General features: G+C 38.8%; 1 protein-coding gene across 3 annotated transcripts in view; it reads left to right on the forward strand.

Annotated features, from left to right (window-relative positions):
- Positions 1–17,500, forward strand: part of LOC138043314 (annexin A5-like) — a 32,332-nt gene that overhangs the window by 588 nt on the left and 14,244 nt on the right. For 2 of the 3 annotated variants that reach the window (XM_068889546.1, XM_068889547.1), the window contains exons 2-8: positions 6,975–7,124; positions 11,831–11,930; positions 12,442–12,569; positions 13,660–13,740; positions 15,445–15,588; positions 16,014–16,110; positions 17,386–17,480. In XM_068889546.1, the coding sequence (XP_068745647.1) occupies positions 6,981–7,124; positions 11,831–11,930; positions 12,442–12,569; positions 13,660–13,740; positions 15,445–15,588; positions 16,014–16,110; positions 17,386–17,480 (789 nt within the window). In that variant the 5' untranslated portion in view covers positions 6,975–6,980. The remainder of the gene's footprint in view (positions 1–6,974; positions 7,125–11,830; positions 11,931–12,441; positions 12,570–13,659; positions 13,741–15,444; positions 15,589–16,013; positions 16,111–17,385; positions 17,481–17,500) is intronic. The other variant, XM_068889548.1, reaches the window with a different exon arrangement.

Genomic DNA, 17,500 nt, shown 5'->3' on the forward strand with positions numbered 1-17,500 from the left:
GCATTAATTTTTGTTACTCGCTTTTCACATGCAATTAAACTTAAACTTAAGCAAATTTAACAGGCAGATTCTGCTATACATTCATTTAGGCTTGTCGGGCGAACACTACCAGGTTTTAGCTTTCTTTCATAAGTAATTTTTCTAATTTGAATCATTGACAGTTGTCAAATGTGTCACTAAAAATTTACCAAAGTCAATTTAAACTGTTCCCTGCTAGCAGAGGAGTTGATTGCAGCCAGCATCATTTTGTAGAGTATATCATCACCTGAAAAACAGACCAGGTGGAATCTTGACAATTTGAAAAGAAAATTCAAATAATAATAATAATAATAATAATAATAATAATAATAATAATAATAATAATAATTAATAATAATAGTAATAATAATAATAATAATAATTATTATTATTATTATTATTATTATCCTCTGAGTTTCTGGATGAGGTGAGGGTGTCAGAGGATGAGAATTGGAGATCTGGTGGGATAGGAGCATGATTTGACAACACATAAGCATCCAGATGTTTCTGTGATGGATCTAGCGGCCCAGAAGTGGACTTAGCCAATTTCTCTGTGCCTTTGGAGAAAAGCACAGGGACTGGCAAAGGAAATCAGAAAAATGTCAGGGGCTTGTGCCATTGGTGATTGGTTGTTTGGGTGTGGTGTCTAGTCGGGTGGAGGGTTTTTTGAACAATGTTGGGATTCTAAATGTGTTGGGCGGAATGCAGGCCTCCTCAATCATTGGGACCACGCTAATACCACAGAAAATGCTTTCATGTAGTCTCTAAGCCTAAAGTGTGGAGCCGAAGCTTAGCGGTGCTTACTCCTGCAGAGTTTGAGTATTATCTCCTCACAGGTTGTTCTGTTCACAGAAAGTAAATTGATATTATTTTATTATTGTTATTTTTATTTCCTATAGCCTTAGGTGTTCCCAACAAGCAGGCTTTCTGGAGTAAGTTCTAGATCCCAGGTGTTCACGACTATGTTAGTAATCCACATCATCAAGTTTTTGGTCACTGCCTCAAGTGTCCCAATTACAATTGGGACAACAGATATGCTTTTACAGTTCCACATCTTTTGTATTTCAACTTTTAAATCCTGGTAGTGGTCAATCTTCACTTGTTCTTTTTCTACAATTCGGGTATCAAACGGACATGCCACATCGATGATTTGGCACGCTCTTCTTGCCTTTTCCAGTGCGACTATATTGGACCTGTTATGTTCCAAATGATGGTCTGTTTGAATTCTGAAATCCCATGGTAACTTCACTTGGTCATTTTCCATCACTGCCTCTGGAGAATGATCGTATCAGGTGTTGTTGCACTGCAGATCGTAATTTTGGCAGAGTTTCCAATGAACAACTTTAGCAACCTGATCGTGCCTCCAGTTCTTATAATTATTACTTTTGAGCTAATTCCGTGCATTCTGTTACTATATGACTGACGGTTTCCTGCCTTTCACCACGTAGGCTACACATCGGTGAAACATTTTGCTTGTCAATCATGTTTCTGATGTAATTAGTGTCAAGGGCCTGATCTTGTGCAGCAGTTAAGAGGCCTTCAGTCTCTTTCTTCAAAATACCTTTTCCAGCCAATCCCATGTCCGCGGGTCTCTAACTTCTTCAGTGACCCTTACATACTGCCCGTGTATTGTCTTTTCTCTCTAACTGCTTAACCTTCTTTGACTTACGTGTACACTCTCCTTCTCCACTCCTTTATCCAAGACATTTTCACTTTTTGTTGCCATAAGCAGCCTTTCAGGGCTTTTTACCACATACTGATACAAACTACCAACCTCGATGTTCACACAATCTTCGACACTAATAAGACCTCTGCCTCCCTGTCATCTCTTGACATATAGCCTGCTTATATCTGCTTGAGGATGAAGCAATCTATAAATTGTTAACAGCTTCCTTGTTTTTCTGTCCAATGCCATTACCGTAATTTCCGGCAGGTTACCTGCGTGGTAGATTACCCGCATCTGTCATTTTTTGCACTAACAAGAAAAAAAATTCAACTGATTACCTGCACTAGCAGATAACCTGCACCCAAAAAAGAAATTTTTCAAGTTTTCACGCGTATTTGTTTTTGATCTTCCACTCAATGATAACGCTTATAAAAATCGGTTCTAAAAAAAATCAATATCTCAGGATCTACTGACTCTAAGAAAATACTCTCTACCTCAAGGCAGTGGGAGGTGCAGTGGCCTAATGTTAGTGCGCTTGACACCAGATCGAGTGGTCCAGGTTCGGGGCCTGGCCGGGGACATTGTGTTGTGCTCTTGGGCAAGACACTTTACTCTCACAGTGCCTCTCTCCACCCAGGTGTATAAATGGGTACCGACGTAATGCTGGGGGTAATCCTGCGATGGACTAGCATCCCATCCAGGGGGGAATATAAATACTCCTAGTCGCTTCATGCTGCGGAAACCGGAGATAAGCGCGGGCCTGATGAGCCTTTTAGGCTCGTAAGCAGTGACTTTACTTTACCTCAAGGCAGTGCTTGCTAGGAATATTATACTGATGCGCCGAATATTCAGATGGTGTTTTAAAGTTATGTCCGTGAATGTTTGTTTACACGCATGCTGACAATCACCTTTTATGTTGTGTCATGAACGTGTCGGCATCATTTTTTCTGTGTGAATTGCTTTGAAGCCTGCTATTTCACATTTGTATTCTTTTGTTTTCTGAGTTTATTATTCCATTTGGGGAATAATGTTTTTATTTTCAACTAAACAATTGGCAAGATAAGAAAGTAATAGCACCCATTACCTTCCTCAAGCCCTCTGATGACTTGGGCATCCGGTAAAACAATACCTTCGTGTGTGCACGCTTTTTCCCGTTTCATAATTAGCACAGCACATTTGCTAATTCCGAATTTATGAAGATTCGGACAGTATTTACCAGGGTGTCTACTTGCTTCTCATTCTTTCCATTTAATTTTAAATCATTCATAAATATGAGATGATTAATTAGGCCCTTCCTATTTCCCAGATCATATCCAACCTTCATTTGCCTCAATACCATGGACAAAGGAATAAGGGAAACAATGAATAACAGTGGGGATAAGCTATCTCCCTGGAAGATTCCCCTTCTTATACATTTGTATTAACAATACCCAAGGTCTGTCCTCCTGCCATTAACTCCATCTTCCACTGGGCCATACTTTTTCCCAATAAAGCGATCATATTCGTTGCTGCTCCGAACATCTGCAAGCATTTGATGATCCATGAATGTGGGATAATGTCATAGGTCTTTTTGTACTCAACCTACGCCATCCCAAGCCCAGTTTGTCTTCTCTTACAATTTCTAATAACCATCTCATCAATTGTTAATAGCTGGCAAGGCTGCTGCCTACGAAAATTTTAAAGGGGCCCTCAGAGCTCAACGCTGAGAACTTAAGAGCCCAACATATGAAGTGAAAGGTGTTGCTGTGAAAAATTAAGGAGCCCAGAGCTATTCTTTGGGAGCCCCAGGCTACCGGGCTCCTGTTAGGCAACAGCCTTGGCTGGTCTTCCATACCTCTGGACTTTCTTCTGCAACCCTTTTTGTTCCTCAGGTCGTAGACTTTTCCCCTCCAATTAGTTGTACAGCTCAGCTCCCATAATTTATGCCAGTACAAAGTTTCCACATTAAAACCATTCAGGAATTTGGCTAAGTACATGTAGTCAACCAGTCTTGCAATAATTGCAAGGCTATTCTTTCTGTGCATCATGTAAAACTCTTCTCAAAATCCTTGTATTATTATTATTATTATTATTATTATTATTATTATTATTATTATTATTATTATTATTATTTATGGTTTGTTTATACCTTATAAATTAAAGAAATTGAACTTGACTTTGGATACATCATCCTATAATAAGCTACACTGTACAATGTACATGTAGTTTAGTTTTATCAAGGAAGTCTTGACATTCAGTGATTCTTATAATTATTATGTGCCACTCCACTTCGTCAGCAGTGATGGAGGAATGGCTAAACATTCTCCATTCTCAGTCCTGAGTCCTGAGTTGCACAAGGTGCTCCTTTGTCAAAAATAAATTAGTTTTACATGGCTTCAAACAATACTCTTGCAAACAATGTTGAAAAATTGTCCAATGAAAGGTTCCTATCATTCACCAACTAATGATGTATATAAGTTTTGGGAAGACAGTCAATTCAAACCAGCCAAGAATGTCAATTCAGAAGGAGAAGGGTAATATTTTGAAAACTCAACAGACAGTAAGTCTTTGCAGTGTTCTTGTTTTCTTAACACAGTGAGTTTTTAAGAGAAACATTTTGCAGTGATATTGATTTTTAGGCTTATTGATTACTTTGTGACTTTACACTAAAGTTTTTCATCATTTGGGACTTAAACCATGAAATTTATTTGATTATTTGCAAAGTTGAAAACTCTTAACAGGGCTTCTGATAGGATTCGGAAAAAAATTAAAGATTATGTGGAAATGTTTGGCCATATTACAAACATGCAATGATTATGCGAAAATTACACCGGATTATGCGGAAATTTAAACATTTATAGAACTAATTAAAGTAATAATTAGGCCCGTCCAATGTATTTACATGCTTATGGTAAATCAGGACTCGAAATTGCGACCAATACAGTCGCTTTTTCCCTTTGCGATTAAGATATCTGGCCGAGTCGCCAATTTGCGACCAGCATTCACCGTTAAAATAAAGGGGTTGGTAATCGGCATTTTGCCGAAACTTTTGCTAAAAGAAATAAAGCGATAAAAAAATATTTTGTTTCTTGTCATGAATTTTGTTTCAATTTGGAGATATGGAGCAAAATTGTGATGTGGTTGAACCACGATCCATTCCCTCGATCATTCACCATTTTCAGCGGTTTTTTACACATACGTATTGCGGGCTCTTTGTTTTGTACAACTTCATCGCAATGATTTTCCCTACTTTACTAGTCTCCCAGTCCCTCGCAGCCGTTTTTAGTCTCGTCACGCACCGCTCCTCCTTGTGTGACGAGACTAAAAACGGCTGCGAGGGAGACTACTACTTTACCAGAGTTACAAATGATGCAATTTTAATTTGCTACTATAACTTGTGGCTAACTTCTCATACCTTGTATCTTTTTTAAAAATTTCGAGCCTAGGGTATGTTATGAAAACGGTTTAACTAGAGTCCAGGCTCATTCCCGAAAAATGAGTGGAAACTGCTTACGAACTTTCATCTTGCGAACGAAATGGCGTGTTTTTTTAATGTTCAGGAAAATAAGCGTTTCAAAATAGTCAATCTCTTTTGCTTTTGTGTTTGTGAGGGTGGTAAGCAGCTGCTTTATCACTAATATCAGGCATTTCTTCCGTTTTATGCGGAAAATATCGTAACTATGCGGAGGATGCGGATTTTAGGGAATTATGCGGATCCGCATCGCCGCATCCTGTCAGATGCCATGTCTTAATCTTTTTCTGTTTTCTAATCTCTTAACCCATTGACACATGCATGAACGGCCCAGGACCGCCCCACTTGTTGAGTTAAATCGTCTAGCGTTAGACACAGTAAAATCTATCAAGTCCCTCTCCTAGGAGTCAATGGGTTAAATGGGGACGTTTGTGAGTGGATGTTAACCCATCAACACTTGAACCGCCCAGGATAGCCCCCCGTTGATGAGTAAAATCGTTAGGGGTTAGACAGTAAAATCTGTCAAGTCCCACTCCTAGGAGTCCATGGGTTAAATGGGGACATACATGTAATTTTTGAGTGGATGTTAACCCATCGACACCTGAACCACCCAGGACAGCCCACCCCCCTCCCCCCTTGATGAGTAAAATCGTTAGGCGTTTGACAGTAAAATCTGTCAAACTACCTTCTTCTTTCACTAATAATGTAAGAAGGGTGTTTAGGTTGCAGAAAAGAGCCACAAGAGTAGTTCTTGGAGTTAGAACGTACATACATGTACATACTTACATACATACATACATTTACACATACATGTATACACACTTTATTTGTGGAGGGTAACACTAAATAGCTAAAAGCTAATAACCTTGCGGCCCTCAAAACTGGAACAAAAGAGGAAGAGGAGAGGACAATAAAATGAACCCATTGACTCCTGGGGGTTCCCCATAGACGAGTAAAATACTCTGGAGTTAGACAGAGTAAAATACTAAGTATGGCCAGTTTAGGGGGAAAGGGTTAAGCTTTTTAAGAGATTGGAATGGTTACCATTTTATGACAAAATTAATGTAATCAAGTCATACCCAGGGTTTAAATGCCTTAACCCAATGACTCCCAGGGGTTCCCCATTGACGAGTAAAATCGTCTGGCGTTAGACAGAGTAAAATACTAAGTCTGGCCTGTTTCGGCCGGTTTGGATGTCAATGGGTTAATGACCAGTGCCCTGAGTATCTGTCCATACACTGACACAGATTAGTGATATTTATACAAGGCAGTTAAGAAATGGAATCATAACCCTGAGATGCCTGAAATAGTCGTGTGAAGTGTCCGGAGGGAGGAAGGACTTTTGCTGTTGCGGCAGTAAAAGAGTGGAACAAGCTCCCTATTAATATTACATATAGTCATAATTATTAAGCTTTAAAAAATATATTTAACTTATCTCAACGAGCCATACATAGGACTTGACCATTTCTCCGTTTCTTAAGTCAGCGCTATCTAAATAGTATTTAGTTATTAGTCATTTTATTTATTAGTTTTTATCCTCGTTAAATAAAGTTATCTTCTTCTTTTTCTTGAGTGGTCAATAAAGTCAACTTCTTCCGGTTGGTAAGGTGTTTATATAATAAATGATATGTACAGTACCTGGCTGCTTTGTAGATATGGGATTTCTCTTCTCATGCGCGCGCTCATGACTTGTCAAGTTAATTTTCCAAGAGGAATTAGAGTTTCTGTGTGTGCCCCTGTAACATTCTCTATAAAAATCTGTCATTATTAACTCATACATGTATAGTACTGTGCATAATGATCTAATCTTTAGTTGTTTTGTTTCTCAAATGATGTCAGATTGGAATGAGTTATCCACCTCCACCTGGGCATTATCCTATGTATGGAGCCCCTCCAGTGCATGGTGGAGGGCCTCATTACCCTCCTCCTGTTGGACCTGCTCTAGGATTTGATGGCTATGCCAGCCAACCTCCAGTGGGTGCTCCTGGGGTAAGGAAAGGATTTGATAACAAGTATTATCTGTCTGCAAATTTATGATGCACGATGTACAACTCCTAAAATGGCATAAAATCGCAGAATGTGCTTTTTCTGTTAAGGAATTGCAGTGTATATTAATTTTAATATTAGACAAATATGGCATTTTTTGTTGTGATTGTTTCAACATCATATTAATCTTTGAACAAAAAAAATATCTATATGCTTTTCTATCATTTGGACGGTTGCAAGGAAAAAAAAGTCAGAATCAAGATCACATAAATACTGTGAGGGTTCGAAATTTACTTTTATGTCCAGTTGCCCCTGGGGCAACCGCGAGACTTGCTTTGGTTGTCCAAGCTCTTGCCCCAGTTCAAGCCAAGAAACTAATGCAGGTAGCTTAACAGTGGCTTTTATTAATTTGAACACGAAAATGAAATACAAATACAGTGAACTGCATTCAAGAGTATCTTAATTAAATGATTTGACCAGCCTGTGTCTCATTGTTTTTGTCCATTAGTATTAGTATTATAAAAATCAACAAACATTACAGTATAATCACAGGAAAAAAAATTGGAAGTTGGAACAACACACATGAACACTTTTTCACAAAAGCTTGCTGGGAAACTTAATTCAAATGTCTTTAGAGTCTTGCAATTTACTGTTCTTCAGAATCAGAGCTGTCTCCAGCATCCAGATCATGTTCACATCTTGCCTGTCTTCTTCTGGGTCCATGGGGCTGAATTTGGGGTCTTCTAGTTCTTCTCCCACCTTGCCACCACAGCCTTATAGCTTCCATTTGTTCAAATTCATTGCGTGCAGGACCCAAAAGAGAAATGCACATCAGTTCATTTAGGTGGGGGGTTGTTATCCTTGGCCGCCAATCTTGTTTTACCCTGTTCATAAGAGAAAAGCCTCTCTCAACTTCACTAGTGTGGATTGGAATCAGCAGCACGATCATAAGCACCAGGATGATATTCTTGAATCTATCCTCATTTTGTCTGATAACTCTTTGCTATAAGTCTAAGTAAGAAACTGCTGGTTCAGCTGCCACCAAACCGGAAACATATATCTTCAATTCAACCCACGAGTTCCAAAGGAACAGAATCAATGTCACAATCATTCCTTATCAACAGTTCTTTAAAGTGATCTACTACTGATGAAAGCTGTTCATTGCCATAGACCTGTAGCTCCTCTAAACCTAAGGGCCAGTTCTTAAAATTAAAAATGGACATATTCTTAAATATGTCCTCATTTTCAAATGAAGAAAACCTACGCTGAAGATGAGCAGCAATTGCGTCGAGTATGGCCTGCTTGTTATGGCTGACATTCAGTATTGCACTATCTCTGTCACCTACAAGTTCCTGTCCCTTATAAACAGTTCCATCTCCAACTTTCCTCAAAAATACAGCTTCATGACTTCCTGGTGTTGTACCTAGGCCACGAACACCAGACAAAGTTGTTGCAACACATGTGGTCACATTCTCCACTGAAGTGTCATTAGCCTGGAACTTGAGAGACATTCTTGCCAGAATCTGGCAAAGGTCCATAAAGAAATGAAGAAAGTAAACAAATTCAAATGACCTGAGGAGCCTCACAAAGCCTGTAGCTTTTGCTTTGGCATCAGCTGATTGGCCATTAATGGACACAGAGTCTAGGTGGGCCAGAAGACAAGGTCAATCCTGCTTGATTGCTTTTGCTGCTTGCGTGTGATGGGGTATCCACTGTGTTCCCTTAACATTGGCTGGTTTCAGAACTTTGATATTCAAAGCAGTTCCAGTTTCCTTCAAGTTGTGCCAGTTGAGGGGTGAATTACTATAAAACTTGTAAATAGATAAAAGGAAGTCTTCCACCTTAGCCAGGTAGGCAACGTGCTTGATACTGTCCTTTATACCAAGTTCTAATCCATGTGCAACACAATATACAGAACTTAAGTGTGGTACATCAGCTTTAATCTTTGTAACTACACCATTGCTAATCCCAATCATGACAGAAGCACCGTCTGTGCTCATCCCAACAGTCTTGTTATGCCATTCATTTGGTTGCATGTCTGTCTCATCAAGGAAAGCCTTATCAATAGCTGCAACAATGCCTACTGCATCTGCCTTACCTAATGGCTCAATAGACAAGAACTTTGTTACAGGTCTGCCATCTTCAAGATATCTTACATAAACCAGTTCCTCATCAGTAACAGAGATATCAGTTGATGAATCATTCATGGCTTCCAAATTTGTTGTTATCGCCAACGGCCTTCACTTTCTCACGGCCAAAGTAGCGGAAGAGGCTCATGTTAACTAACATGATAATAATAAGGTGAATGTTAAATTGCCATCGTCGAAACAAACATGGCGGTATCATGGAGCAGATCTCACTAGTGCATCATGGACTATGTTTACTGGTACCAACCGCTGATTAAAGCACAACAGGCTCATTCAAAATAAGAATGTTGTGCAAAAAACGAACTTCGGTTTCCAACGGTAGTGTATGTGATACTTTAGTATTTCTTCCGCGTTTTTTTTTTCTTTCCACTTACTTAGTTTAGGTATCGCTTACTCTCCAAAGACAACAAGCTGTTATATTTATTCAAATCTATCAAGTTTTCATTAAGGACTAGTGCCACGACAAATTGGGTTGCCCAAATTGCCCAATTTGGTTGCCCCATCGTAATTTTGGTTGTCCAGGACAACCGGACAACCGTTAATTTCGAACCCTGACTGTATATTTACAATCTTGCTTCCACTTTAATGGTATGGACTTTAGACAAGAAAATAATAATATTGATCTTATCTATTGTCAGTGAAAATATATTATAACTAACAATAGATTGAATACTGTTGCAGTTATTTTAGTAATAGGGAGTTTAAGAAACAAGGATGGCTATGGCAAATGACAACGCCAAAATGCGGTAATATTCTTGGCTAAAGAGGAAAAAGTGATCATGCTTCATGTGTGGCACACATTTTGGTACATTTCTTCTCCTGTACGACTCATCAAAAAAAAAAAAAAAAAACGTAAAAATTAATGACCATTTTCAGGTTTTGGGGACAATGTGGACAAACAACATTGAATCTTTCCTTCTCTCTCTCTGTGAGTCAAATCTTTTCTTACCAATCTGGTTATAGGATACTTTGCCCATATTCCAAAGCATAAACAAGATGGAAACATCGTGAAACACTTATAGTTGGAAGTGACATTTTTGTCGCCGTAGCTGTCGTGGTTTCTTAAACTACCAAGTATTTTTGCTGGAAATACCAAATTGCAAATGACTTAAAGAGTTGATACTGCAAGGAGAAGTTACTGGTATAGACAGACTGTTATCACCTGAACCAGTAACTTAATGGCCTCACTTGCTCCAGGGAGTCTCTAGTCTTATACAGTTTAGCAAAGAGGTGGAGCAGAAGGTTGTAATACATGTACAGTATGGTGCAAAGGAGGATTTGGATTTTTTTTCTCATATAGGAGCCTCTATTGGAAAAAATGCATATGCATCTCTTCATTTCCTTTTTTAGGGTTAACATTCAGCCTTCTCAAAATGTTTTTGGGGAGCAGGTTATAAGGAAAGTGGAGACGGTTTTTCCTTCTAAAGGCACCCAAGCGAGTGCCCAAAGGACGCAAGCTTCTAGGGGGTCTGAGGGCATGCTCCCCTAGGGAATTTTTCAAATTTAGACACTCACAGATGCAATTTAGTGCAATCTGAGGGATTTAAAGGGACGAAATTTCACATATGGAATTGACACTTGCATGGAGTCTGATAAGAAATACTGGAATGTTAGTTACATTGTAACTAAACATTTCACATGCCTGACGCAAAAAATATTGCAGACGCAAATTTGTACGTCAAATAAGCTTTTTTCAAGCTTCTAAAATATCTCCAGTGACTTTACATTAGAGCTAAAAATGTGTTGTGTCTGACATTTCCTGACTGGAAAGAGACGGTCAAGCTTTCTGAGGAGGCGGCTCATTGAGCCGTCAACCGGCTGGTTTTGAGAAGGCTGACATTCACCAACTTCATCATTACAACACCAAATTCTACTTTGTGGGGGTATAGATTTATATAGATATTGTTACCGTATAGAGATTGTTACTGAAGCAGTGTGTCCTAGTGGTTCGGGCGCTTGCCTTGAGATCTGGTGATCCCGGTTTCAAGACACGTTCTGACCACTCGTTGAATTTGTTCCTGGTAGTCCCTGGTTCAACTTCTCAGCTGCACTTGTAAATAGCCAACTGGTTTGCCTGCGGCCAGGTGGGATTCTTAACAGTTGTTGTTGACTGTTCTGTTCTTTCGTGATTGTGTTTCATTGGCCCTGAAATACCCCTATGGGGAGTGGTCAATTAAGTAAGTGTGAAAGTAGTATGTATATGATAATTTTTTTCTCCTTTGATATACTTATACTTAACTTATACTTATTTAAGGAGCGAAGATGGGACAGTCGGTTAGTGCGCGGCCATGGTGCAAGAGGTCTGAGTTTGATTCCCAGATTTCACATCCTTGTTTTGACTTCTTTCCTTTCTGTGTAGCTACATGTAAGTAGCTTTAAATTCCCATAAAACGGAGCACTGATAGAGAGGGGGGAGTAAAATGAGCGCACCGTCGACCTCAGGTTTGTCAGTTGAATTACTGTTACAAGTTATCGACGTCAAATATGGTTACTTTACTTTATACTGAAAAATATGAGTTGTATAATGCAACTGAATACAATGTTTATTTGTTTTCTACACAGTACCCCTCTACTGGTCCAGCCATGCCCATGCCTACCCCTGGAATGACAAATGTGATGGTGCCGCAAGCTATGCCAGCTCCACCAATGCCATCAGTTACCGGTATGCCTTAGATATTCAATTTGATTTCCAAATCGTACAGAATCATGTAATTTGTCTCCCAAACTCTCTTTTGTAAATGAAGAAAATTCTGATACAAGCATAATTAGTTGTGAACTTCCCTGGGTTTGGAGATGTGAAGAAAAACTAATTATGGAATCACCCAGCCCTGGAAAAGGTAGTCATTGTTACCCACATTTGCTGTTTTTATCTACATCTCTCAGTATTTTCCAGGAAGAACTTCCCACAAAAAAAAATGTTTAAAATATATGGATATTGAGCTGTAAGAGCATAAAAATGGCCTAATATTTGTAGAGGCAGCTCTTACACAGTCTGTGAGGTACATTGTACATTTTACTTTTTATCGCCACTGATCGTCAAGCATTTTACAAAGTGGCAAGTAGCCCCATATGGCACTTCTTTTACTGTGTGTGGTTACAGCTTGTGTCTATATTTCCATGTACATTGTACTGTAGGTTTGATATATTTGGTCTTTTTTTTCAATAATTCAAAGGTATGCCAATCCCCGAGCCTATTATTGGCATGCCACAACCTCAGGCTGCTAATTTGTATAGTGCACCACCAGCAATGATGCCACAGCCTGGAGCAGGCTATCCTACCTCGGGACCATTATCATTTGGGGTGAGCAGTAATATACATGTACATATTAATATTATTGTTTATGCACACAGAACAATTCGTTTGGTGAGGATTGTTTTGTTTTCTCCTGCTTTAGCTTGCTTGGAGTCTATGGCTTCCACAAAGAAACCTTTCTTCCAGCGCTCAAACCTCCTCAAAAGCTTGCTCAAGTTCAGAAGCGGGCTAATAACATCACTGCCAGGAGAATTTTCTTTAACTCTCATATTTTACAAATGTGCTTTTCTTTGATCAATTTAAATCATTCTTAAACTGATCACTTGCTCACGTGGAAATTGTTGCTGTTTGATAGTCATTCATGTTCAGGCATTTCAAGATTTTTTCCCAAATTCTACCTCTCTTGAATGTTCTTTCTTTAAACTGTTCGATGAGTATTTCAAGGCAGACAGTACCGCTCAAAAGTAAGTTACCAGTCTCGTCTCATTTCTCGCGAGACGAGTGTCTCGTCTCTAGAGACGAGAGTCTCGCCTTGAGAGGAGACACTCATCTCTAGAGACGAGACTCTCGTCTCGCGAGAATCACTGAAGCGGCAAGATTGGCATAAATTTTTATAGAAGTCCGATGGTTACACGAACGCTTGCTCGCTTTGTAGTAGAAGATTATGCTCCTTGTTGCAATCATGCATGCAACATGCATGTCATTCTACAAATAAAGATGAAGACAATTACCGGTAAACAACTACTTGGGCCTTCTAAATCAAAGCTCAGTATAAGATATCACTTTTTTTCAGTCAAAAGATATTGAATTGTCAAAACATGCAAGTGACATAATTCTTGGTTAGAAAGCACAGTAAAATTGGTATTGCAACTCAAACCCATGATGGTTTTATTAACGAAAACAAGGAATCTCAAAGAATGTTCATCGAACAGAACAGCTTAAATTACATAGAAATTTACTAGCAGCATATGCACATTCCCTGATGGACGGCATTCTTGTGCAACAAACTAGACCACATTTCATGTGGAAGGGTCAGCTGTCGTACTTGGTTACATGTAGCTGTCCAGGTATCTTGAACTCTCTTATGTGTCCTTTGAGACACAGTTGGGAATACATGTACAAATTTCACTGTTTTTAGGCTGCTGCAATCGCTGCCACATTTCCTTCTCAGTATAGAAGTCAAGTTGGTCCTCCTCAACCACAACCTAACTTGTCAATGGTGAGCTTACAAGTTACTTTGTCTGACCTTCTGTCAGTGACTGTTAGAGTGGTTTTCATATGACCTTGAAAAATAAACATAAAGCAAAACATAAACAAAAATGCAAAACATTTGATTGGCTTATTGAACAAAAACAAATGAGCATGAATTTTCATTGGCTTAGCGAATGCAGAGGCAAACAACATCATCTTTCCATGGAACTTTTGGCAGATTTTTGTTTTTGACGTCATTTGAAATGCAGTAATGTGACTGGGCAATCGAACTGTTTACTGCCAAAATTATTAGGATTTTCCATGGGGGCCAAATAAGGAGAAGCTTTGTTTGAATCTTGCCACACATTGGTCCAGGAAACAAATTGCGAATACTTTTTCAAGGTCATACGAAAGTCGCTCTCTGTTTGATGTGCAGTATGGAGAATATGTGCATGTATTTGTTTAACTTCAGGAAGAAAGACATTAAAATTTCAGATCATTATGAACATCTTTCTAACCAGTAACAAAAGGAAAGCCTGAAAAATTCAGGCTTGAATGGGACAGACCGATCAAGGTAGGCAGCTTCAGGCATTCACTAGGACAAAATAATACCATAATTAGGAAAAAGTGCCACAGTGTATGGAATTGTTCTCAATCAAAACCAGTTACTGCATCACTGCTTTGTGGGTGCTTTTACCAACACGCATAGACATTCAAAAACACTTTTAATGAATTTTTGATTTCTTTACGGCTTTGCTCTGTTTCTCTCCATACATTTATCAGAATATTGGTTTTCCACAGATACACATTTTATAATAAAATAATAACCTCTCCTGTTAGTTTAGGATTTTAAAAAAAAATTCTAATTACAGAGACTGTTGTAACGATTTACCGCCACCTTTGTTCTACTCACATTAGCTTGCAATTGTGCTACCCTGCTTTAGTTCATAATTTCCTGTTTAAAACCAAAGGCTTGAGAACTTCATTTTTTGGTCGTAGTATGAAAACTAAATTAAATTTAAGCAGCTGAGAGAGTGGAACAGTGATACACTGTACCTCCAAATCAGGTGAGCATTCTTCCTCGTTTTGGCAGTGGTGTAAAATGATCTATTCATACTGCATGTACTTGTATCTTTGTAGCGTAAATCTTGTTGGTGGAAAGTTGAGTCCTCATTTTTAATCCGTATTTCTGCTATATACTTCTGAAAAACTGATGATTGGTGCTAAGGGTATTCATGCATAATGCATGTTTTTTTAACATTCTGCTGTAAGTGAGAGATTTGTGGAGAGAATAGTCAAAGAGAGTGGCCAAAAACTTGCCAGTCATTGTTGATTGAGCTGCAACTGGCATATACCGTAGTTTGTTAGCCAGGAGTAAAGGCCAGTTGACCTTGGCAAGTCCAACTGTAAGATGAGGGAGGGGAAATTGAAAATACTGTTATCCCTTGCTGCAAGTAAAGGTGGATTGATTGACATATGAAAAATTGAAAGGTAGTTAAGTTCTATGGGAGAGTGTAAAATAATTGAAACTATTATACATGTAGCTCAGTATTTGGTTTGATTATTCAGTATAGTCAGAAAAATAAAGAGAGAATTAAGTATGGGTAGTTCAGGTTATTTACAAAGCACTAGAAACTAGTTCCCTTGAGTCTCCGAAACCTTGGTAATAGAGTGTCAAACTAGTAAAGAAAAAGTTAGAGGTTCAATTCCTCACAGATTTACTTCATTTTAGGGACCACCCCCAAGTGCTCCAGATCTCTCAGTTTCCATGCCTTCTTCACAGTCTTCCCGCACAACAGCACCATCAGCTCCACATACATCTTCTTTCTCCTCATCTCAGTCCACTTCTTCTACAAAATCTGGATCAAGCCAACAGGTAAGCCTCAATGCAGCACCTTGCCTGAATGAGTGATCAAGAATCATTTTTGCCAATTTTTTTTTAACCCTGTACTCAAAAGTTGACCTGCAATAAAGAAATGCTCTTTATTGAGTTTATTGGGAGTAGACACCCTAAAACCACATAATTTTTGAGAAGTGTGGAAGGCTGATGCAACAGGGGACGTAATTTTGATCTATGACATTCGTGTATCTTTTGAATGAAACAAATGCTTGCATTCATACATGCTTAAACTCTGGCATCATTTTTGTAGCTTGTATCTCATATTCAAGACACTGGCTGTATTGGTACCACAACATTACAAACAGTCACCCTTTGGGGAAGTGTCTAAAAATGAACAACAAATCATCAAATGTACAATGTATGCTTTGTTGCAGTCTTTGTGGTCATTTTTGTCCTTTCAGGTTTCCGCAAAGCGAGGAACCATCAGGAGCCACCCTGGAGTGAAATTTGACCCACAGAAAGATGCTGAAGTGTTAAGGAAGGCAATGAAAGGGATAGGTATGTTGAATTGGTGTTTTCTTTCTTTTTTTTTGTTTTTGTTTAAAAATGAAGTATGAGATGTTCCAAGGAATCCTGTGATTAATCTTTGAAATGGAGTGGGCAGATACAAAGAAAGACTTCCTTCCCTTCAAAGAAGTACACGAGCAGTCATGATTCTCTAGTAAGATTGTAACCTGTTCCAGGCACCCAGATAGTCGAGAAAATGTTGCCTCGACCCAAGCCCGCACTCGTTTTTCATATGCAGTTGTTTTCGTTTTCCCAATTATCTGGGAGCCTGGAACAAGCTTGTAAGATTGTAAGTGACAGGCCATTTTTGAGTTGAAGCAAGGGCCTTATTATAGGGTATTAATCAAATAATGTAATCAACGGGCTCCTACATGTAGATGCCTTCATTTCTTGGATTCACTTTGAAAAAAAAGAAAGTTACTGAACTCGTGGAAGATGCCATAAAATGCAGTTGTTTTTACAGAAGTGCTTGCACAACCAATTAATTATTTTGGCCTGACCAATACCTTAAAACTATATACTTTTTGGTCGTTCAGATACACTTTGCTCTGAAAGTCGTGCTGCACAAAGGCCTTTTTACTTACATGTTGTGCAGGCAAAAACATTAATTCAAATCAACAATGACTTTATTACTTTGCTGTTTGAAGAACAAAGTATAGGATTTGGCTCCGTTTTTGGACTTTCTTTTGTATGTCGTGATTTCGCTTGGCATGCATAAGATTTATTTTCCTCGTAGGCACTTTTCAGAGAAAACAGCCCAAGAAGGATTCGAACTCGGTATCTCCTCATTCAGAGGCAATCGCGATTCCCACTAAACCACGGGAAACTATGTGACAGATTAATGAAGAAATATATATTAAAGAATTGTGTGCATGACCGTTCATCATATGACTCGGTAACACATCATACCAGGCTACATACATGTAATTCTCCCAGTAACGTAAAAAAATCACTGAAATACCGTGAATTTTAAAGAAAATGGCTAAAATTCCTTCGAACAAAGTGTAGGCTACTTGTAGCCTCTCACAAGGGTTTCACTAGGGTTAATATTGATTATTAAAAACTGGATCAGTGGATAATGCAATTCGAGAGATTTGATTGGCTAAGCCATCATGGGATAACCAGGGAAACCAAAAGCAATCGTGGCTCCCGCGTGCGCATTTTCCCGCGCTTTGTGTCGGCTACGTGTAATTACTTCGAGTTTTGATTTCACGGCACTCAATTGAAACTTGCTTTATTAACTTCTTATGTCGTTATTTTTGTAAGGTTGTGATTCGAAGGCCATCATCTCTCTTCTGTGTTCAAGAACTAACAGTGAAAGACAGCGGATTGAATTGGAGTACAAGACAATGCATGGACGGGTAAGTTATACTACCAATGA

Source organism: Montipora capricornis, chromosome 3 (genome assembly GCF_036669925.1).
Source record: "Montipora capricornis isolate CH-2021 chromosome 3, ASM3666992v2, whole genome shotgun sequence".
NCBI classification, from domain to species: Eukaryota; Metazoa; Cnidaria; class Anthozoa; order Scleractinia; family Acroporidae; genus Montipora; species Montipora capricornis.